Source organism: Canis lupus, chromosome 17 (genome assembly GCF_003254725.2).
Source record: "Canis lupus dingo isolate Sandy chromosome 17, ASM325472v2, whole genome shotgun sequence".
Lineage (NCBI taxonomy): Eukaryota > Metazoa > Chordata > Mammalia > Carnivora > Canidae > Canis > Canis lupus.
The window spans coordinates 35,186,942-35,211,078 of record NC_064259.1 but is presented as its reverse complement, the minus strand read 5'-3'; the positions used below and the strand labels follow the sequence as shown (position 1 = coordinate 35,211,078).

General features: G+C 36.4%; 1 protein-coding gene across 3 annotated transcripts in view; it reads left to right on the top strand.

The window, feature by feature from the left end:
* The window catches only part of NPHP1 (nephrocystin 1), a 60,169-nt gene that overhangs the window by 5,536 nt on the left and 30,496 nt on the right, over window positions 1–24,137 (top strand). The window contains exons 3-11 of one of the 3 annotated variants that reach the window (XM_025453984.3): window positions 1,538–1,598; window positions 2,649–2,773; window positions 8,084–8,327; window positions 8,629–8,730; window positions 12,104–12,207; window positions 12,538–12,580; window positions 13,670–13,754; window positions 15,512–15,606; window positions 17,909–18,037. In XM_025453984.3, the coding sequence (XP_025309769.1) occupies window positions 1,538–1,598; window positions 2,649–2,773; window positions 8,084–8,327; window positions 8,629–8,730; window positions 12,104–12,207; window positions 12,538–12,580; window positions 13,670–13,754; window positions 15,512–15,606; window positions 17,909–18,037 (988 nt within the window). Of the gene's footprint in view, window positions 1–1,537; window positions 1,599–2,648; window positions 2,774–8,083; window positions 8,328–8,628; window positions 8,731–12,103; window positions 12,208–12,537; window positions 12,581–13,666; window positions 13,755–15,511; window positions 15,607–17,908; window positions 18,038–24,137 lie in introns of all 3 variants that reach the window. The other 2 variants (XM_025453983.3, XM_025453985.3) reach the window with 2 other exon arrangements.

Genomic DNA, 24,137 nt, shown 5'->3' with positions numbered 1-24,137 from the left:
TTCACTCTCCTACATTCAGGGTTTATTACCTTTTAAGATATTTTAATCATTTTTTGTGGGGTCTCAGGAGGTGGTGAAGATGAGCACGTACTTGAGTTTTTATCCTGACCCAGAAATCTTAAAATATCTGAACAGTTTGAGGATTTTAGTAATGTTATAGATACAAAGGAGATCATTTTAATAAACAGTTTGTTTTATAGTTTTCTTCTCTGGCTCTTAAGTGAAATTTTCGAGTCTAAGTTTTAGTTAGGATTCTTTTGGTCTGCGTAACAGGGTACCTATTAAAATTAATGGCTCTACAGTCTCATTTCACAAAAAGTCTGGAAGTAGGCTCTCTCAGGGTGGATAAGTGGCTCGTGATGTCCTCAACGACCAGCCTTTGCTCTCATCATGCTCTGTCATCCTCATCTAGCCAGTGATGGCTTCCCTCACCTTTACAAAGTCCTCAGGTATCTGTATATAAAAGCAGAAAGGGTGAAGGATTCTTTAAGTGCTGCACCAGGGAGGATAAAATGGGAGGCAGTGCCCAACATATTTCTTTCATGTTTTGTTGGCCAGTGGTGGGCTGTACACCTACCCTACCTGCAGTAGATTCTGAGCACTTAAGTGTCAGTGTCAATGAGGGGCTGAGCCTGTCAGCATAGATGCAGATTGTGGAAGGGCTTTTGGGTAAGTAACTGGCAGGGTCAGCTATAGTTTGATATTTTCACTTCTTTTCAGTCTCTTTCACAAAGGACTTTTGTCTCCTTTTTTGCTACTTATTTCATTTCATTAGTTTCTCTAAGAAAAAAAATTAGCAAACAGCATAAAAAAATATTGACTCAGGTTATTTTTTGAGAAAACGTGAATTTTGATAACTGTCATTATTAGATATAGCCCATTTCCAGTCATTTTTATACTTCTTATTTGGGTCTAAGCCTTAAGCTACATTTTATGGGCCATCTATGGAATAATTAAAGTATTATACCCATCTAGATAGGCCGAGCGAACTTAAAAGGGGAATGTGCTGTGGTGGGAAAAGACCAGATGCGGAGTCCTAAACTCTGTCTTTGCATGTTGCACCATTGACCAGTTGTGTCCTCTCCTTTGAATCTCACATCCTTCTACTGCAGCAAGAGTTGGTATGAGGCTCAAATGAGGTGGTGCTTGCGCAGTGCCTAGAATTATGCATGATGCACAATGCACTTGGTCGTTATCATCCTAGGGATATCTTCTAGACCAGGTCCTAGGTTTCTGGAATTTTAGAGCTGGAGAAGCATTTTGAAATCCAATGCTTTCCTTATTTTAGAGATAGGAAGCTGAAGCTCAGAGGCACACCAGCTTTCTGAGTCTTGACTGTCCTACCTGAGTACTTTAGAGCATGTGAGGATCACCCAAGCTGGTGGGTGGAAAAGCAGTTACAGGTGAATTGTTTAACATCATTCATACAATAGCTAATTGTCTTGACAGCTTAAAGACTTATGTATGATTTTATAAGGTAACTTTCTAGTCTGACAATAGAACAATTAATACTTTTTCTTTCTTTTTGAAAATTTAGATGTATCCAATTAAAACAGGCAATAGATGAAAATAAAAATGCTCTTCAAAAATTAAACAAAGTAAGTATTACAGTTAATGATATTACAAAAAAAAACTGGTTTTTATACAGTTGTTCTCATTAAGTGGGAATTCATTAGAGTGGGTAAGTCCCTGGATTTGCTTTCATGGTGGTGAAGTCTAACTGTGATCAGTGCCAGTTTGCCCAACTGGCTTACTGAATATGTGCTTTAGAGCAGAAAATCTGGGGCTCTGAACGCTGAGAAAAGTTCAGCTTTGGTGAATTTACCCAGCATAGAGTACCCAGAAAATCCAAGAAGAAGCTATTTTTATTTTTGTATTGTATAAGTTTTATGTTTTATAGTTTGGAGTTGTTTTAATTTTAATTACTCTCTGGGGAGAGTACGTAATCTGGTCATGAGGGTAAGGTGTAGAGAAGCTTCTTGTATCACATGGCAGCTCTAATATCAGTGACTCTGCAGAAATAGGAGAAACTAGGATTAACTCTTGGAAATCCCTTCAGGATCTTCCCTTTTAGTATGAGCCTGAGCTTCAACTAGGTGTCCTGGTCCAGAAACTCACAAAACATTTAAAGTGGAAGGCATCTAAAAGTCATCTCCTACCTGCATGTGAGTGTCTGTATTTCAGTGATACAAAACTCTTGAATTTAGAAGGCAGGCTGACCCTAAATTTGAAATCTAATTATCCTGTTTCTCGGGTGAGGAAACTTGAGTCTCCCAAAGGTGAAGCAGCTTTCTTAATGTCTCACTGCCAATAAGTGGCAGAACTTGGGATTGACGCCCATCTTTTTAACTCCAAAGCCTATCTTCTGTCTAGAACCTGTCTCTTACTCACTGTAGAGGGTCTGAAATAGCTAGCAAAGAAACTAAACAAAAAACCAACTAGTATAACTTTATTTTTAACTTTGGGTTACATTTCAATATAATAATCTACATTTCTTTTCATCTGATTTCTCTAAGGTAGGCCTACTCTCATGTTGACATTTACTTTGTCTTCTAGAACTTACCGGAGTATTATTTCCCTTCTAAAATAAATATAATAGGAAACCGAAATTAAATTTTTCAGTGAAATAAACTTATATTCTCTCATAGGCTGATGAAACTGCACCCATCGGGAACTATAATCAGAAAAAAGAGGAGGAGCGCAGTCTTTTGGATAAGCTTACCCACCAACTGCAAGAACTTGCTGTGTCCATAAGTAGAGAAAATATAACTGAGTATGCTTCTTTCCTTCCTTTCTTTCTCTCAGATATTATGTCACCCACACGTTTAATGTTTGACTCAGAATAAAGACATAGTAAGAGTATAGATACAAAGAAATGGTGATAGCAAGTATAATCAGCTGATATTTTATAGTGTAGAGTAGAAAGTCTTAGACTGTATAAAAAATGTAAAGATATAGAAGTCATTACCTCTGTCTTAGGCAATTTATTATCTAGTTGGAGAAACAAAAGAGAGAGAAAAGAGAGGTCTGAAAAACTAAACAAGTGTTACAAAATAAGGATGCCTTTAATGTCAGTATTGATACATAAAAAGAAATTATTTGGATGGTCTATTTGCTTCCTTTTTCCCTAAATATTCTTTAAAAACTGGAGGCAAAAATATGCATTGTTTTTCTGTTGTGGTATATGTTATTAATAGCCTTTGCAAAGTGGAAAGAAAACTTGATGGTGTAAATAAACTCAATTTCTGGAAAGCAAAAAGGAAAAAATTAACTCCTTAGATTCTTCAAGTACTGTTGCCATACTTTCACACTATAGCTTAGGGAAAATGCTAAAGGATGTAGATCCAAGGATTCTAGAGTTCCCACTGATATCTAGTACAAAGTAGCTGGTTTTGGACTTAACCATCCTACCATAAAAACTATAAAATCAAAAACAAAACAAAAACTATAAAATCCAGACAAAATATACAAAACAGCTGCTCGAAGTCATTGAACATCAGCCAAGCAGGGCTGATGTCCTTAATATAGGAAAACACAGGGACTAAGGTCTACATTCACCCAGACCCTATCTCTGGGGAAAATTTACAGGCTGTGGTACAGGAAGGTGGATCCTAAACAGGAAGCAGCAGTGTCACTGAGCTCAGGAGGCAGAAATCAAATTTTGGGGGTTCCTAAGGCCATTGGAACTTGGGAGAAAGAAGTGCGTTGCTAAAGACAACTAGGAAAATATAAATAGATTGCTGGGCTACACAGAGCATGATTCCAGAAGCACTGGCAGGAAGTACCTGCTAAGAGACTGAGAGCTTAAAAGATTCTGGAAGTCAAGCAATCCTGGAGAAATACTGAAATTTGTACCTAGTTAGAGTAATGAGACCTTGGTGAATGCTTCAGGCATTTAGTGGAGATCACAGAAGGCCTTAGTCATGCTGTCATTGTCATTGCTGTATTAGGAGCAATACCATAATATTAAGAACTGTGGTCTTAAAGACTGAAGTAGATCTTGTCCAAGCCTAAAACCAGACCTTAACAGAAACATGATGATTTAATGGTGTAACAGAATAAGATTCAACACTCTGTAAAGGAAGATGACATAATCCAAAGTCTCTAAATGTCTCATCCACAGTATCCACTAATAAAAGAACTACTAGAAGTACAAAAGAATAATCAGTAATTAAGTAAGAAGGCAGTAAATAAAAAGCAGACTTAGATTTGAACTAGAAAAAAAAAGTAGCTGACAGGGACTTCTAAATAATGATTAATTTGTTAAAGTAGAAGAAAAGATGGAAAATTACACCATACACAAAGATAAATTCAAAATGGCTGAAAGAACCAAATGTGAGACAAGAATCCATCAAAATCCTAGAGGAGAACACAGGCAACACCCTTTTTGAACTTGGCCACAACTTCTTGCAGGATACATCTATGAAGGCAAGGGAAACAAAAGCAAAAATTAACTGTTGGGACTTAATCAGGATAAAAAGCTTCTGCACAGCAAAAAAAAAAAAAAAAAAAAAAAAAAAAAAAAAAAAGCAGTCAACAAAACTAAAAGACAAACGTACAGAATGGGAGAAGATACTTGCAAATGACATATCAGATAAAGGGCTAGTATCCAAGATCAATAAAGAACTTACTAAACTCAACACCCAAGAAACAAACAAGCCAATCATGAAATGGGCAGAAGACATGAACAGAAATTTCACCAAAGACGTACACATGGTCAACAAGCACATGAGAAAATGTTCTGCATCACTTGCCATCAGGAAAATACAAATCAAAACCACAATAAGATACCACCTCACACCAATGAGAATGGTGAAAATTAACAAGACAGGAAACAACAAATGTTGGAGAAGATGTGGAGAAGGGGGAACGAACCCCCTTGCACTGTTGGTGGAAATGCAAACTGGCACAGCCACTCTGGAAAACTGTGTGGAGGTTCCTCAAAGAGTTAAAATTAGAGCTACCCTATGACCTGGCAATTGCACTACTAGGTATTTACCCTAAGGATACAGATGTATCTTTACATCTGTATGGCAGGACACCAGCACCCCAATGTTCTCGCAGCCATGTCCACAATAGCCAAACTATGGAAGGAGCCACAATGTCCTTCGACAAATGAGTGAATAAAGAAGATGTGGTATAAATATACAATGGGATATTACTCAACCATCAGAAAGGACGAATACCCACCATTTGCTTTGATGTAGATGGAACTGGAGGCTATTATGCTGAGTGAAGTAAGTCAGTCGGAGAAGGACAATCATCATATGGTTTCACTCATATGGGGAATATAAGAAATAGTGAAAGGGATTATAAGGGAAAGGAGGGGAACTGAGTGGGAAAAATTAGAGAGGGAAACAAACCACGAGAGACTCCTAACTCAGAAATGAACAAAGGGTTGTGGAAGGGGAGGTTGGTGGGGGGTTGGGATAACTGGGTGATAACTGAGGAGGGCATTTGATGGGATGAGCATTGGGTGTTATACTATATGTTGGCAAATCAAACTTAAATAAAAACAAATGAAAAAAATAAAAAACAAAACTTAAAAAAAGAAAAGAGGGATGAAATGGAAAAAAGTGGAATATTTTAAGAAACATCTAACATGAACATTCTACAACTGTAAAATATCTGATGAGATAATGACTGAGAAATTCCTCAATCTGATTCAATATTGATTCAAAGAGGTGGAAAATGTCTTGTAATAAAGAAAAAAAAATAATCAGTAGAAGCTCAGATGACCCAAATGTGAAAATTAGGAAACAAGAACAATTTGAAAACAATTGTTTTCAATTTCTTAAAGAATTTATTGTAAAAGATGGATAGCTTGGATGGATAAGGAGGAATCAAGCAGAAAGATGGCAGCTAACAAAATTTATAGCTTTAAATGCATACCTTAGAAAAGAAGAAAAATTGAGAATCAGTTATTGAAGTTTCCAACTTAAGAAAACAAAAGAACAAGAGATTAAACCCAAGGTAAGTAGATAGGAGGAAATAACAGAAATAAGAGCAGAAAACACTAAATAATAAAAAGACTTACAGTAGATAATATCAACAAAACCAAAAGCTGGCTCTTTGGAAGAATTTATTAAATGGATAACTTCCTAGCAAGACTGATCAAGAAAAGAGAAAGGAAAACAGAAATAAAAACTAATCACTAGGGCAGCCCCCTTGGCTCAGCAGTTTAGCGCCGCCTTCAGCCCAGGGCCTGATCCTGGAGATCCCGGATGAAGTCCCACGTCAGGCTCCCTGCATGGAGCCTTTGTCTCTGCTCCACCCCACCCCCCCTCTGTGTGTGTGTCTTTCATGAATGAATAAATTTTTTAAAATCTTTAAAAAAAAAAACTAATCACTAGTGGTCCTACAGAAATTAAAAGGATGCTGTGACGATATTATGAACAACTTTATACCAATACATTTGAAAAACTAGATAAAGTAATTTCCTTGAGAAATAAAAGGTACCTGATACAAGGTGAACAGAAAACAGTCCTGCTAAAATGTCCTCTAAAGAAGTTGAATGTATAATTAAAAACCTTCCCACAGAATAAAACTGATAGAATTACTGCAAACATTTAAAAAAGAAATAATACTCGTATTACAAAATTTTTATATAGAAGGACATTTCCCAAATCACTTTAAGAGCTTTTGATACCTTTGATATCAAAACCTGACAAGAATATTATATAAGAAAAAAAAAGAGACCCTTATGAACACATGAACAAACCCAATATAAAATATTAGCAAATAGAATCCAGTGTCATATCAAAATGACAATACAGCATGACTAAGTGGAATTTAATCCAGAATGCAAGTTTACTTTAACGGTCAAAAATTAATAAGTGAAATTCACTCTTTTAGCAGAATGAGAAGAATCATGAATAATTATGTCAAGTTCCCATTATCCTTGGCAACATTTTAGAATAGTTGACTCATTTCTGTTACATTTTTCTATTACATTTAAGATATAAAATATGTGCAAAAGATCTCCTGAAAAAGGAAAAGGGCACATTGAAAATCAATATGACATATTTTATGAATTTTTATTTTTATAGTGTAAAAATTTTGTGGAGCTACTGTTTATGTTTAGGTCATTGTGATATGAGTGTGTCCTACAACTATTTTTTTAAATAAAATTTTTGTTTATTTGAGCAAGAGAGCAGGAGCAACAGGGGGTAGGCAGAGGGAGAGAGAGAAGCAGGCTACCCACTGAGCGAGGCTCAGTGCTGGGCTCCACAATGGCTGGATCCCAAGACCCTGGGACCATGACCTGAGCTGAAGGTAATTGCTTAACTGACTGAGCCACCCAGGCATTCCTCTCCAGACCTAATTTGAAGCCTTTCCTGATCCCCACCCCATGCAGTATAGGTCAAGTGATCCTCTGTGTGTTTTCTTAGTATCCTGTGTATACCTCTAATGTACCTACCAAACCATATTGTAATTATCCACTTTCTAGATTGTCTCACTGTAAGCTCCTTGGGGACAGGGAATTGTTTACGTGGTTTACCTTTGTATCCACTGTGTTTGACATGGACCTGACATACATCATTATCACCATCATAGCTGACTTCTATTAAAAAACTTGCGACTAGCAGGCACTGTTCTAAACCCCCTGCAAATTTGTAACTCATGTAATCTTCATGACAGTCCCGTGAGGCAGATTCTATTATTACCTTCACTTTACCAATGAGAAATGGAAAGCTTAAAAGAAGCCTATCCAAGGTCACTCAGCGAGGGGAAGACAGAGCCAGAATGGAAATTCAGAGCCTGTGCTCTAACCTCTGTGTTAAAGTGCTCAAGCAGCATTTGCTGAGTAGATGAATTCAAGATTTGAATACAGGTCCCATAGTCTCAGGTGTCTCAGCCTCAAGTCCCGTGCATGCTCTGTCTGTCATATTTACTCCTTCACTGCTCAGTCCCTCAAGTCACATATTGTTAGCTAGATGGTAGAAACCATGAGTTGTGCTTTCTCCTTATTTCCCTTATTTGCCCAGTTCCAAATATGGGCAGGGTCTTCTCTGTGTAGAAGTTATACTTGATTCTTATATGTTATTTCAAGTGATCCTTATCATAGAACTACTTTTCACAGAATCAGGGCACTTACTGAAAGAGAGGAAGATAACAAATCTGCTGACGAAGAGGAAGAAGCTGAAGAAGAAGATGAGGAGGAGGAGGAAGAAGAAGAGAGTGAAGAAGGTGGTGGGGAGGAAGAAGAAACAGAAGAGGAAGAGGAAGAGAAACAGGAAAATGAATCCCACCACCAGGCAACAAGTAAAGAATACATTGCCGTTGGAGATTTTACTGCTCAGCAAGCTGGGGATCTTACATTTAAGGTAGAAACAAAACTAAAACCTGACCTAAGGATGAGTTTGCATGCCTGACAAAATAAGAAAACCCTGCCTATTTCCTATATTTCACATGCCTGGTATTGTTTTTAAAGACTCAGTCTGTTTTAACAAAATAAGTAAAAATTATGATTTACAGGTACTAGTCATGTGATATTATGTTATCAAAGTTACCTGGTAGGAAAATGGTGAAATGCTATTCTGTTTTTGAAAATAGTTTCAGTGGTGATTATTCCTAATTTGGAGGTAAATTTTAATTTAAAATTTTTTTACTTTGTTTTGATTTAAGAAAAGGGAAATTCTCCTTATAATTGAAAAAAAACCTGATGGTTGGTGGATAGCTAAGAATGCTAAAGGAAACAAAGGCCTCATTCCCAGAACCTACGTGGAGGTTAGTCTTTATTGTTTATTCTTTCCTTTTTTTCTCTTTTCAAAACTTTTTTCCATTAAAATTTTTTTCAAAACTTGTCTTCATTTTTAATAAAATATTAAGTTGTATTCTTTGTTCATTTGGCTAGTGAATGACTTGAGATACAGAATTTACTAAAATTTTAGAGGGACAGGGCATGGGAAAAATCTTGTGTGTTAACAGTCCTGGAGACCTATGAAGTGCTGGGATATTTGTAGGTGAGACCTAGAATGTTTGACACAAAGTGCTTTGTGGATTGATACTGTTCATAAAAATCAGTAAGTTTATTATTTGTTGTCAAACAAAGCCACAGTTAACTTTGTGTTAACTTCCACTAAAATATGATCCCTTACTAGAATGTACACATACTATATAAGTGTGTTTGAAGCCTATTTTTTAATATTTCATTATATAGCATGGTCATTGTCTTTGCCAATATATATTGATATCTGTCTGGATCAGTGCTATCCAATAGAAAAAGAATGCAAACTACAAATGTATTTATAATTTTCCCATAACCACTGAGATGTCTTCTTTTTCTGATACCACTTCTAACATTAATTGTATGATTTTTCTCTAACACCAAATATGTGTCATTTTTCTGCACCAGTTCTCTAAAACCAATCAGGTGTCCAGCAGTTCAACTCAATTCTGACACTAACTCCTGGAGTTAGCATAGACCCCTCAAGCTAAAGGCTCACCCCACGAGCTGCCCTAATTCAGATGCCAGTCACAAGTCCCAGGGGCCACTTGTACTTCTGAGTGACCCCCTGTGAACTCAGTTCCCACATGCCTCCTCAGTTTTGGTAATTTGCTAGAGGGACCCACAGAACTCAGGAGAATGCCTTGCTTGTGTTTACCAGTTTATTAGAAAGGCTACAGCTCAGGAACAGCCAAATGGGAGATGTGACTAGGGCAAGGTATTGCAAGATGGAAGACTCCTTCCATGCCCCCTCTGGGCACCCCCCTCCCAACACTGAGCACAGCACTTATACGTGGTCACCAAGCTGGAAGGCTCCCTATCCCCTGTCTTTTAGAGATTTTTATGGAGGTATTAGGTGTGATTGATTAAGTGATTGGCCATTGGTGATTGAATTCAGTTTCTTGCTCTTTTATGCTCACTGAAGGTGAGAAGGGTGATAGTGGTGGTGCCCTGAAAGTTCTAACCCTCTAATCACATCATTGGTTCCTTTGGCAACCTGCCTCCCCCCACTCCACTACCTCATTAGCATAAACTCAAGTCTGGTTGAAAGGGGCTTATTATGAATAATATATAAGACACTCCTGGGATGCCTGGGTGGCTCAGCAGTGAGCGTCTGCCTTCAGCTCAGAGCGTGATCCCCAGATCCTGATCAAGGCCCACATCAGGCTCCCTGTATGGAACCTGCTTCTCCCTCTGCCTATGTCTCTGATTCTTTCTCTCTGTGTCTCTCATGAATAAATAAATAAAATACTAAAAAAAAAAAAAAAAAAAAGACACTCCTATCACTCAGTAAATTCCAAAAGTTTTAGGAACTCTTGCCAAGAAATGGGAATAAAGATAATATATATAAATATAAGTAAATATATATATATATTTTTATTATACCACATGCATTTTTAAAAAAGGATAAAAACAGGTGACATTATTTTTAATAATCTATATTACTTATATCAAAGTACTATCATTTCAATCTATTAATATTTTTAAAATTTTTCTTTTTTTTAACCAATTCTTCAAATTCCAGTGTGTACTCTACACCTAAATAGCACATCTCAGTTTGAACTAATCACACTTCAAGTAGCAATAAGCCACACATGGCAAATGGCTGCCATATTGCACAGTTCAGGTTTAAATCATCCTTTTCAATGGTAGCATAGTAGTATTCCAGTTTCTTTTTTTTTTTTTTGTATTCCAATTTCATGTAGATGGACATGTTGTTTCCAACCTATAAGAACTATAGATTATGTTGCATGGAGCTATAGTTAGCTTCTACTATGAGATACAAAAGGTCCCCCCAAATAGTGGCTTAAATAAGGTAGATGCATATTTCTCTTGTGCATAGAGTAAGTGTAGGGGGAGGCAGTGGTGAAGGCCGCATCTAATATTTTACTCTATACTAAAGTGGGAGTCAGATCTTCCAAGGGCTATCTCTCTCTCTTTCTCTCTCTTTTTTTTTTTTTTTTTTCCCAAGGGCTATCTCTTTAGTGTACGTTGGTTGCTAGATCTTCTAATGATTTCAAGAAGCAAAAGAAGGGGAATAAGATGTCTAAAGGCATGAGCTGCTACCTTTTTAAGATGGTTTTCTGGAATTTACACAAAGAACTTCTGGTGGTATCACCTTGATCAGAATTGAGTCTCCTGGTAACACCCAGCTGTAAGGAGGGTTTGGAAAATGTAGACTTTTAGCTGGCTCATTGCTAAAATCAGAAATTCTGTTAGAAAAGAAGTGGTCAAAAAAAAAAAAAAAAGAAGTGGTCGAGGTTAAGTGGTAGACAACCAGCAACCTGTGTTGTGATCATTCCACACAGACATCTTCGTAGATTTGTCTGATTTATTCCCCTCAGATAAACTCCTAGGTGCTCGTTGCTGGTTCAAAAGATTTATACCTTTATATTTTGATTTAGTTTGCTATTTTGCCTTTCAGATAAGTTATATTTATTTGTACTCCCACCCCCAGCATGTGAGAATACTTGTTTCCCCATACTATGTGCCAGAGATGGCTGCCACCAATCTTTTTGCCAGTGTGGTAGGCCAAAAGAGGCTCATTGTTGTTTTGATTTATATTCATTGTACTGCTAATAAGATTAAACATCATTTCATACACTTTAGGACCATTTCCACATCTTTATAAATTGCTTTTTTTCAGTTTTTTGACCATTTTTAAAGAGTTTTTTTTAAATGTATTGATTTATAAGAGTATTATAATATTTTCAAAATAAAGGTATTAACTCTTAAAAATCAGTGACAAATATCTTCTTTGTTGACTTTTAGACATGGTTATTTTTTTATGTTGCTAAGTCTGTCAGTGTTTCCATTTATGATTTTTGGTTTGGGTATTACAATTGGAAAGGACTTCCCCATCTCAACATTATTTTCTTCTAACACTTATAGTTCTTTTATTTCTATCTTCTTTTTTATTCATTGGAATAAATTCCATCTGGAATTTATTTTGATTAAGCTTACTCTCTACCTCTATCGTTGTAATCTTTGCAAATAGTGAAGTTATCAACAATGTGTTGAAATCTTTTTCCCACTGATTTTTGATATACCCATTGTATACATTCCCATCTATAGTTGAGCCTTCCTGAAAGTATTTTTATTGGTTGATTTTTGCATTAGGTAAAAAGCATTTCATATTTCAATAATTTTCAGCCCTATAATAAAGAAGAAGGTCAAGACACAAGTGAAGAAGAAGACAGTGAAGAAGATGTAGAAGTGGGAGACCAAACAGCAGGAGGGGAAGAAGTTAAACAAAGGTAAAAGGTGTGAGAGGATAGCACAGTGAGTTTAAGAAAACTCTTTATTTTTCCTATTGTAAATAATTCCAGAATTTTTTGAAACAGAGGCAACTTGGCAGTTTGAGAACAGTGCTTTTCATGTTACTGTTTGCTTAAAGATCAGTACTACTTTAATTTCATGATTATTTTTAGTGCATGATCTTATTCTATCTTGGTTTCATTTGGAGACTTCTAAGTTTTTATAACTTATTAACAATTAAGTACTCTGTTCTTTTATTAAGGACACTCCCAAAATGAGTAAATAGGCATGAGCTATCTGTGCACTCACCTTGCTGTTTTGCCCCCCAGAACTGATTCTCACTGGAGCGCTGTCCAAAAAGCTATCTCAGAGGTTGGTATCACCTGTTCTGTTAAAGATGTTATGTTTTGTTACCTAATAGTTCTGATAGAGTGCAGATTCAAAACAGGATAGAGACTTTGGAAGATAGCTTCGGAACTTAAACAGGGTACAGGGCATGGGAGGTACAGAGCATAAAATACATAGTTCTGGTTTAATAAGTCTATGCTACAAGTAATATTTCTCCTTAGGCCTTTTTTTTTAAAGATTTTATTTTTATGTATTCATGAGAGACACAGAGAGAGAGAGGGAGGGAGGCAGAGACACAGGCAGAGGGAGAAGCAGACTCCATGCAGGGAGCCTGATGTGGGACTCGATCCCGGGTCTCCAGGATCACACCCTGGGCTGAAGGCGACTCTAAACCGCTGAGCCACCTGGGCTGCCCACTTTAGCCCTTTTCTATATGAATAGTATATTTGTAGGGCTTACAACTATCTCTTATTGATTCTGCCTGAATTTTCTACCATTTGGGTAAAGACTGATGTTAAATTTCAGTTAATATGAAAAATTCCAAAAAGCTCAAAAAAGTAAGAAATTATCCATATTCCTATCATATAAAAAAGTTATATAACAATATAAAAATCCACTCTTTCCCTCCCAAAAATAATCACCGTTAATTGTTTAGTAAATACCCTTTCTGACTTTTTACCCTACTTACTGCTAACATGGACATGCTCGTATGTGTGTATGTATGTACACACATACAAAAAAGTCATGAGTTCTTCAGTGTGTATCAGTTTATGATGTTAACTTAATGGTTACATGGCAGTGCATGTAGAGCGGGACAGGAGTAGGAACATTTTAATGAAAGATGTGCAGGAAGCTCCTGGTCTGGAGCACAGAGCTCTGCCCACTGGGCTCTGTAGGGGGCTTAGGTCCTTGGAAGAGCCTAGAATTCAGTGATGGATGGCATCCTTGGGAATTTGGGGTTAAATTGTGTATTTGCCCACTGAAGTCCATGCCCACTGAAGTTCATGTTTCCCTTTTTTGGGTTGTAGTTGCTATAGCAATAAGAGAAAATATTATGGAGATAGCATGAATGAAAACAAACAACTCCATTTTGTCCTTTACTATCTTCAGCAGATAAACACTGTTGATGTGTTAACCACAATGGGAGCTATTCCTGCAGGATTCAGGCCTTCCACACTCTTCCAGCTTCTGGAGGAAGGTAATAGTTTCTGTGAGCCACCACATACTTGTAGTTAAGCAGTCAGGTTTTATGTCTACTTTTATTGTTTTAGTCAAAACAAGTTGTTTAAAAAGATGTTGAATATCACATCTCTTTGGTACTCATCTATTTCTTCATCCTTCTTATGACAGTGGAGGAAGGACCCTGATCCTGTTAGATGCCAGTCTGTTTACCTGTGCTCTGGCTTCTAGCCCCTTTGCCTTTTTTTTTTTTTTTTTTTAAGATTTATTTATTTATTTGACAGAGAGAGAGCACAAGCAGGTGGAGTGACAGGCAGAGGGAGAGGGAGAAGCAGGCTCCCCGCCTCGCTCGCAGGGCGCTTGATGCCAGTCTTGATCCCAGGACTCCAGGATCATGACCTGAGCTGAAGGCAGACGCTTATCGAACTAAGTCATCCAGGCGCCCCTGGACCCTCTGCTTTATTTAAAAAATATGACTTTTTAGGGATCCCTGGGTGGCGCAGCGGTTTGGCGCGCCTGCCTTTGGCCCAGGGCGCGATCCTGGAGATCCAGGATCGAATCCCACATCGGGCTCCCGGTGCATGGAGCCTGCTTCTCCCTCTGCCTGTGTCTCTGCCTCTCTCTCTCTCTGCAACTATCATAAATAAATAAAAAAAAAAAATTAAAAAAAAAAAAAGAAAAGAAATGGATGAGTTCATAATATTTAAAAAAAATAAAAAAATAAAAAATAAAAAAATAAATAAAAAATATGACTTTTTAAATTAAGAGCCTTTTCGTGTATCTTCAGCCCACCCCCACTTCCAAAGCCTCCCTTTCTCTCCTTTTCTTCACAGAAAGACTTCTGAAAAATTATTATCCATTTACATTTCTGTTTTCTTATTCATTCTTGGATTTCTCCATACTTAACAACATTTGTCATGAGCTTGTTACAGAGAAATGATGTTAGAGGAGGATCTCCTGTGTACCCTGAGTTGTTGAATCGTCTGTTGTAAGGGCTGCTTTGAGCTTCCTTTGCTGGGAAGGCTGAGAAGAGCCTTCCCAGCCTTCCCTGAATGCCCAGCTCCTTCTCATCCTTTGCATCCCAGAAGTTTCCATCTACCCAGAGATGCCTTCTTTGAGTAATGTAGTTTCCCCATACACCCTTCCATTTCAGCACCCTCTATGGATATAAGTTAGTTTATAATTATTTTATTCTCTCATCTACTTATTTTTTGAAATTATTTCCCCTACTCAACTGTAAACTAATGAGGGCAGGGGCTGTATTTCTCTGATTCACATGTGTATTTGCAGGTCCTAGCAGAGTACCTTGCACATAGTGGGAACTCAGAAAAGATTTCTCAAATGAATAAGTGATTTTATGATCAGCATTCTTCATAACTAAAGAATTGGGAAACAGTGTAACAATGGTTTTGTGTCAAGAAGTGAAATTAATAATTATGTATTTTTCTAAAAAGTGTTTACACATTTTCTGCATTTCATAATATTTGAATGGATCATCTTCATCACAGGGCACATTATTGGCTTAAAGTTTTTAAGATCTTTCTTAAAGCTGCTTTAAGATCAGCTCTATGTGCTTCTATCTTTCCTTTTTCTACTGTAGTTCTTATGGGTAAATAAATCTCCATTGGCATATATGTCTTAGAAAGCAAGTTCTTGGTAAGGAACTTGACATTTTGGATGCCTGTTTCCTAAATTTGTCGCATAATATCATACATTTTTGGCTTTGGATTTCATTCCTTTCTTTGTAAGAAAATAAAAGAAAAATTATTTTTTCAGGGAATCAGTTTCGAGCAAGTTACTTCTTACAACCAGAGCTCACTCCTTCACAACTAGCCTTCAGAGATCTAATGTGGGATGCTAAAACAGGCACTGTGAGTATGGTTGTTATCAGTAAAATTATACCTTTCCAGATTTTGTTATGGTTGTAAGGATACAAATAACTTGTAAATTGATTAATGTATTCTAGAAAATTAAAAAATTATTTCTGTATTTTAATTTTTAAACACTCAGTGATAGTTTCATTGCTAAGACAATGAAATGCTAAGACAATGAAACTGTTGCTTTCTTTTCCCATGTTACAAAGGAAGTAATACTAGGTATCTCTCATACTCATTCTTTGCATCTATAAAAAAGGAAATGATAATAATACTAACATAGAGTCATTGTGACAAATTACATCGTGTGTGGAGGGCTTAGAACAGTGTCTGGCACATAATAACTCAGTAAATGTTAGCTGATATCAATAGTAGTAGTAGTAACTTTTTTTTATTAAGTAGGAATGAGGAAGTTGGACGTCTTTTATGATTATAGTTTTTTTTTTAAAGGAGCTTAGAGTAAAAGATTCCTGGTATCCCAAGTACTTGAAGTAGGAAACACTCTTGATATTTAATTCTACTCTCCTCCTTTTAAGCAGATATGAACCACATTAGAGCACATCACTTCCCTTCCTGTTTACCTCCTGCCTTTTCTCCCTTTTTCTGTCACAGTCTCAAGGGAAGAATAAGAGGACCAGTGTGGTCAGGTATTGTGGGGAGAGGTGGTATAAAATTTTCCCCTCTCAACCTGAACATTCCCTGGGACCTTCTTACTGTGAAGTATCTTTTATTACAAGTCAGTAAAAATGTTGTATTTGGTCTGCTTAGTGTACTAGTACTTGAATAAATGGCATTCAATTTTATGAATTTGTACCCAGAGAACTAAATATTTAGCTCTCATTTCTTTTTTCTTTTTTTTTAAGATTTTATTTATTTGAGAGACACAGAGAAAGTGGCAGAGACATAGGCAGAGGGAGAAGCAGGCTCCCTGAGAAGAGCCTAATGTGGACTCGATCCCAAGACCCTGAGATCATGACCTGAGCTAAAGGCAGATAGATGTTCAACCACTGAGCCACCCAGGTGCCCCTAGCTCTCATTTCTTAAATTAAAAATGTGACAAGCTGTTAGATATTGTCTTATTTTTTCAGTGATATAAAGTCTTTAGATGAAAAGGCTCATGACCATAAAGCATAATGTTAAGAGTTGAAGATATTTTTCAGGGATGCCTGCCTTCGGCCCAGGGTATGATCCTGGAGTCCTGGGTTTGAGTCCCACATCAGGCTTCCTGCATTGAGCCTGCTTCTCCTTTGTCTGTGTCTCTGCCTCTCTATCTGTGTCTCTCATGAATAAATTAATAAAATCTTTAAAAAAAAAGTTGAAGATATTTTTCGATAAGAAACCTGAGTGCCAATTTATTGTACTTTATATAGTTCAGAAACTATACTTGTGAATTAGAACTGAAAAACCCTATCCAATGGTCAATGCATTCTCTATCAAAGTATCTGTGAGAGGGATGCCTGAGTGGATCAGCAGTTGAGTGTCTGCTTTTGGCTTGGGGTGATCCCGGGTCCCCGGGATCAAGTCCCACATCAGGCTCCCTGCATGGAGACTGCTTCACCCTCTGCTTGTGTCTCTACCTCTCTCTCTCTCTCTCTGTCTCTCACGAATGAATAGATAAAGTCTTTTTTTTTCTTTAATTTACTTATGATAGTCACAGAGAGAGAGAGAGAGAGGGCAGAGACATAGGCAGAGGGAGAAGCAGACTCCATGCACCGGGAGCCTGACGTGGGATTCGATCCTGGGTCTCCAGGATCACGCCCTGGGCCAAAGCAGGCGCTGAACCGCTGCGCCACCCAGGGATCCCGAATGAATAGATAAAGTCTTAAAAGTGTATACATCTGTGTAAGAAGCCAAGGAGCAGTTTAGGTAAATGCTTAGAATTAAAACAAAGAGGATCCAGCTGGATAATAGTAATGCCAGGTGTCATTGGTTATTATGCTGTGGTGACCTTCTACACTTACCCACATTGTATAAGAATGAGCTGTAAGAATGAACCTGGAATGCGGGTTTCTATAGTTGAGTCATCCATTTTACCTGACTATACTGACTTTTTTCTTTATGATTTTTATGTATTTACCCCCAAAATGCAAATATTCCAAATATAAAGATTTGTGAAAAATTTATGTAAGGTTTTTATTTAAGTTGTGCAGACTATTGAAACTTTTTTGTGTACATTTCTATATAATTTTCATCCTTTTTTATTCTGTGTACATTTTAAGTATTTATAAAAGATGCTTTGAAAGTAAATTTGTCTATAAGCCATAAAATAAACCTTTTTTCTAACTAATTTCTCCCTTAGATTAGATCAAGACCAAGTCGTGTTTCATTCATTCTGACCCTCTGGAGCTGTAAAATGATTCCTCTTCCAGGAACGAGCATCCAGGTTCTCAGTAGACATGTACGCCTCTGTATATTTGATGGTAACAAGGTGAGCTTACTGAGGAGTAAATCAGTTCACATCAGTCTGGAGAAATATTTTGTTAAAGCCACATAGTAAACATGTACTGCATGGAGTATGTCTGTTTCTCTCTCTCTCTCTCTCTCTCTCTCAATTTCTCTCTCTCGTTGTATGTATGTGTATACTTATAAAATAATATGTGGTAGAATGCAAACCATAAGGGTTCTGATGACATAGGCTTAATTCCTGGCTCTTTCAGTTGCTAAGTGCATGATACTGGTAAATGTATCCCAATTAACTACTCTGAAGCCTTAGATTTCTCACTTACAAAAAAAGTACTGTTGCCTATCTTCTAGTATTATATATAGTTAAGGTTTTGAGTGTACAGAGTATTGCATACCTATATAACCTATACCCAAATCAAGATATAGAGCATTACCATCACCTTACAAAGTTTTTTTTTGTCCTTTTCCAATTTACTATTCCCTGACTCCTAAGAGGATATTTTTTACCCAATACCAAGCAAAGAATCTAAATGACGCTTAAAAAATTAATTGATTTGTTTGTGAGATACAGCTTAAATACAGTGCTTAGCTAGAAATTTGTAGTTTTAACTGCATAAACTAGACAAGAAAAAAGATTTAAAATCAGTGAGCTACCAACTCTAAGCTACCAACTCAAGAGACTGGAAAAGGAATAGCAACTTAAACCAGAAGGAAGTAGAATGGAGGAAATATTAGAGATAAGAGTGAAATTTAATGAAAAAAAACTTAAATAAAACAAACCAAATTAAAAATGCCAAAAAAGAGTAGAATTTAATGAAATATAAAACTGATGAACAAGAGAGAAAATTTTAAAAGGCAAAAGTTTATTCTTTGGGAAGATTAGTAAAATTGAAAAATGCCTCATAACACTGATAAAGAAATTTTAAAAAGAAAGAAAAAGATAATGAACAATCAATATCTGTTGTGAAAATGGAGACCTCACCACAGATCTACAGACATTAAAAGGATGATAAAGAGATATCATAAATATCCTTATGCCAATAAATTTGACAACATAGATAGGTAAATTCCTTGAAACTGTCATTTACCAAAACTGACATAAGAAGAAATAGAAAAGTTATAACCTCTGTTTAAAAAATCGAAAATGTAATTAAATATCTTCCAACAAAGAAAACTCTAGGCCCAGATGGTTTCACTGGTGGATTTCTCCAAGCATTTAAGCAAGAAATAACAACAATAGTACATAAACTCTTCCAAAGAACAGATAAAAAGAAAATGCTTCCCAACTCATTTTATAAGACCAGGAAAAACATGATACCAAAATATGACAAGACATCACAAGAAAGAAAAATTTTAAGACCAGTTTCCCTCATGAATATTGACACTAAAATTATAAACAAAATATTAGCAAATTGAATCTTGCAATATATTAAAATGAAAAACAACTCCTAATTGGAGTTTGTTCCAGGAATTCAATTGTATACACCTGTGTAACCAACATTGAATTAACACTTGAAAATAGATCATTGTAATTTGCCGTATTAACAGAACTAAAGTAGAAAAGTCATGTAATCATCTCAAGATATAGAAAAGGCATTTGACAAATTTCAACACCCATTCATGATTTTTTAAAAATTCTTAACAAGCTAGGAACAGAAGGGAACGTCCTCAAATTGGTGAAGGCAACAAGAGAAAACTAAAGCTGACATCATCACACTTTGTGGTGAAATTTTGAATGCTTTCCCCCTAAGATCAGTCACAAATCAAGGATGTCCAAGAAATAAAAAAATAACTCAATTTTTTAAATTGACATGACTTGAACAGACACTTAAATATACGAAAAATTAAGAGACATAAAAAGATATATATAACATATAAGAAGTCCTCAGGGAAATGCAAGTTAAAACCACAGTGAGAGGGATCCAACCGTATGTTATATATAAGAAACCCACCTTAAGTATAATAAATATAGGCAGGTTAAAAGTAAAAGGATGAAAAAGGTAGACCATTCAAAATATAATAATATTCAGAACAAGAAGATTACCAAGAATTGGTACACCTGGGTGGCTCAGCGGTTGAGCATCTGACTTTGGCTCAGGGTATAATCCCTGAGTCCTGGGATTGAGTCCCACATTGGGCTTCCTACATGGGGTCTGCTTCTTCCTTTGCCTATGTCTCTGCCTTTCTCTCTCTCTCTCTCTCTCTCTCTCTCTCTCTGTCTCTGTCTCTTGTGAATAAATAAAATCTTTTTAAAAAAAGAGAGATGAAAGGAGAAACAGGCAAAGCCATAGTTATAGTTAAAAACCTTAACTTCTCTCTCAGTGATCTGTGGGACAAGCAGACAGAAAATTAGTAAGTATATAAGGGAATTAACACCATCTACAAACTGGATCTAATAGAAATTTGTGCAACAGTTCACCTAAAAATAATAAAATACTCATTCTTTCAAGTGTATATGGAACATTTATCAAGAGAGATTACCCTGAACAAATTAAAAGAATTGAAATGATACAATGAATGGTCTTTGATTATGTGGAATTGAATTAGAAATCAGTCACAGAAAGATAACTGAAAAAATCCTTAAATACTTAGAAATTAATGGATTAAAAGACAGTTTCAAGGGAAATTAGAAAATAATTGGAACTGAACAAAAAATGAAAATGTGTCATATAATTTGTAGGATGTTAATAAAGGATAACTGAGAGGGAAATTTACAGCACTACGTACATTAGAAAAGAACTTTCAGATTGACAGTCTAAGCTCCCTCCTGAGAAGGTGATGCTTGGGTTGAGATCTGATAAATAGGCCTTAAGAGGGTGAAGGGAAACGGGAAGTGTAAACCTGGCCAAAGGAGCAAAACAGGCAAGGGGCTTAGAGGGAAAGGACTTGGGGAAGGCCACTGTGGCCAAGTGAGAGAACAAGAGGGAGTGTAGGATGGAATGAAATAGGATACATGAGGAAGGAGTACAGTGTAAAACACTATATACACCATGATGTAAGGGAGTTTTGTCTTTATCCTAAAAACAGGGCAAGTCTTTGGAGGAAGTGATAATAGTTTAGATTTCTGCTTTAGGAATATCTCTGACTCTTCTTTGGAGATGAATTAGAAGGGGACTGACCAGAAGGGACATGAGTCGACCATTTAGAGGCTGTGACAGTGTGGTAGTCAAAGGGCAGCAAGCATCACCTCCAAAAAAACAAAATCTGGAGCCATTTGTCCCAGATTGACCCTAGTTACACCAGCTTGGTGTAAGACACTGACCAAATTACTTGGCCTTGCTCTCTTTCCCCTTTCTTATCTGGCACACATCTCTTAGGGTCTGTGTGAGGATGAAATGAGTTAATATAATCAGTAAAACACTTAGAAAATAGTAAAACATGTTAAGTGTGGCTAGATGAGATATGAGGCTAAGAACTTAAACTAGGGAAGTGGAGATGGAGATGAGAACTATGGCCAAAGGGATATTTAGATTGTAAAAACCACAATTTAGTAATGCCTTGGAAATGGTGGGTGAGGAAGAGTGGGGTGTCAAACAGGACATCTATCTGGATGGATGGCAGTGACATTCAATGAGATAGGGAGCTTTGAGAGCTGATCAGATTTGGAGGAATTTGTGGGTTTAGCTTAGCTCGTGCTGGGTATACTTCTAGCTCCCAATGCCTTTCTTTCTTTCTGTACTTTGTTTCTGTAATCCTCCCTCATTTCTACATACGCTGCACAAAGCCACCACCATTAATAAGCCAGTAGGTGTCATCGGTGACCAAGAAAAGATGAATTGCCTTCTTTGCTCAGATCTGGTTTGATACTTTACCTCTCCCTATTCTCATATATGAGAACCTAAAGATTGGATTTTATTTAAATAACATATCGGAATAATAGAAGTGATTCATTTAAAAATAATAGAAGTGGGGACACCTGGGTAGCTCAAGTGGTTGAGTGTCTGCCTTTGACTCAGGTTGTGATCCTAGAGTTCCAGGATTGAGTCCCGCATCAGGCTCCTGCATGGAGCCTCCTTCTCCTCCCTTTGCCTATGTCTCTGCCTCTCTCTGTGTCTCTCATGAATAAATAAATAAAATTAAAAAAAATAAAAATAATAGAAGTGAACTTATGTAACTAATTTATGTTGGATTTCCAGCTGACAAGTTTTAGAAGATACTTAATAGGTACACAAATACTCATTGCTATTTACCTAATAGTGCTTCCCTAATTACAAATAAAAAGCTTTATTGTTAAAACTCTGTATTACTGGGAACCACATCAAAACACAGTCTTATATTTACTTCAACAATCAAGCATAATTTATAAACCTCAAGAGAAAGTCTGTTGTATTTACTCTTACTTTTACTCTTTTAATTGTTCTTCCTTCCTGGTGTTCAAAGATTCTTTTTTAACATACCCTTTCTGTTTAAAGAATTCCCTTTAACCATTCTTCCTGTTGGCTACAAATTCTCTTAATTTTTCTTTATCCAAGGATGTCTGTTTCCCCTTCACTCCTGAAGCATATTTTCAATAGGTATGGAATTCTGGTTTGGCACTTTGTTTTTGTTTTTTTGTTTATAGCATTTGAGAAATATTGTTTCACTTCCTTCTGTGGTTTCTGATGAGAAATCCACTGTCACTACAATTAGTGGCCTCTTATTGGTTAATCTACGTGTTATTTCTTCACTGCTTTCAAAATATATGTGTTTAATTTTTGTACTTGGGCATGGAATCCTTGGGTTTATCCTGTTTGAGATTTGCTCAGCTTATTAAACTATAGATTTGTGTCCTATGCCAAATTTGGGGATATTTTAGGCATTATTCTCTTGAATACTTTTCTAGCTCCAGACTCTTTTCTGGGACTCTGATGACATGAACGTGAGATCTTTTGTTGTAATCCCACCAGTTCCTGAGGCCCTGATTATTTTTTTCCATCGATTTTATCTTAGTTGTTCAGAGTGCATAATTTCTATTTTCCTATCTTCAGGCTCACTGATTCTTTTCTCTCTTTCTTATTCAGCATCTGAGTCTGTCCAATGAGTTGTGTTTGTGCACATGTGTATTTTTTATTATGATTATTGTATTTTTCAATTCTATGATTTCCACTAGGTTCTTCATTTTTATCTTCTATTTCTTTGTTGAGATTTCCTTATTTCTTTCTTGAGACTTTGTATTTCTTTCTGTATTTTAAATTTGTTTCAGACATGTCTGTAGTTGCTTACTAAAGTATTTTTAGAAGTCCACTTTAAAATGCTTGTCAGGCTGAGTGAAGTAAGTCAGTCGGAGAAGGACAAACATGATATGTTCTCATTCATGTGGGGAATATAAATAATAGTGAAAGGGAATATAAGGGAAGGGAGAAGAAATGTGTGGGAAATATCAGAAAGGGAGACAGAACGTAAAGACTGCTAACTCTGGGAAACGAACTAGGGGTGGTAGAAGGGGAGGAGGGCGGGGGGTGGGAGTGAATGGGTGACGGGCACTGGGGATTATTCGGTATGTTAGTAAATTGAACACCAATAAAAAATAAATTAAAAAAAAGAAAAAATAAATAAAATGCTTGTCAGGTACCATTAAAAAATTAAAAAATAAAAATAAAAATAAATAAAATGCTTGTCAGGTAATTCCAACATTTGTGTCATCTCAGTGTTAGTGTCTGTTCATTGTCTTCTCATTCAATTTGAGATTTTCCTGATTTATAGTATGATGAGTGGTTTTTTATTGTATCTTAGACATTTTGGGTGTTAAGAATTTCTGGATCTTATTTTAACTTCCATTTTAGCAGGCCTCTGACACCATCCTGTCAACGGAAGGTAGGTGCCACCTACATTGGGCTCCAGCCTACTTAAAAAAAAAGTAAAATAAAAAAGTAAGATGAATCAAGGGATAGATAGATAGATGATAGATGATAGATGATAGATGTGATAAAGCAAGTATAGTAAAATGTTAATGGTAGAATCTAGGTGATGTGTATATGGGAGTTCACTGTATGTTTCTTTTAACTTGTCTGATATGTTTGACACATTTCAGAACTACCACCATTATATATTTCACCCTTTTAAAAAATACATCAAAAACCCTTAAGTACTCATTAAGAAATAATACACCAACTAATTACCCATCTGTTTTGCCAATAATAAAAGAA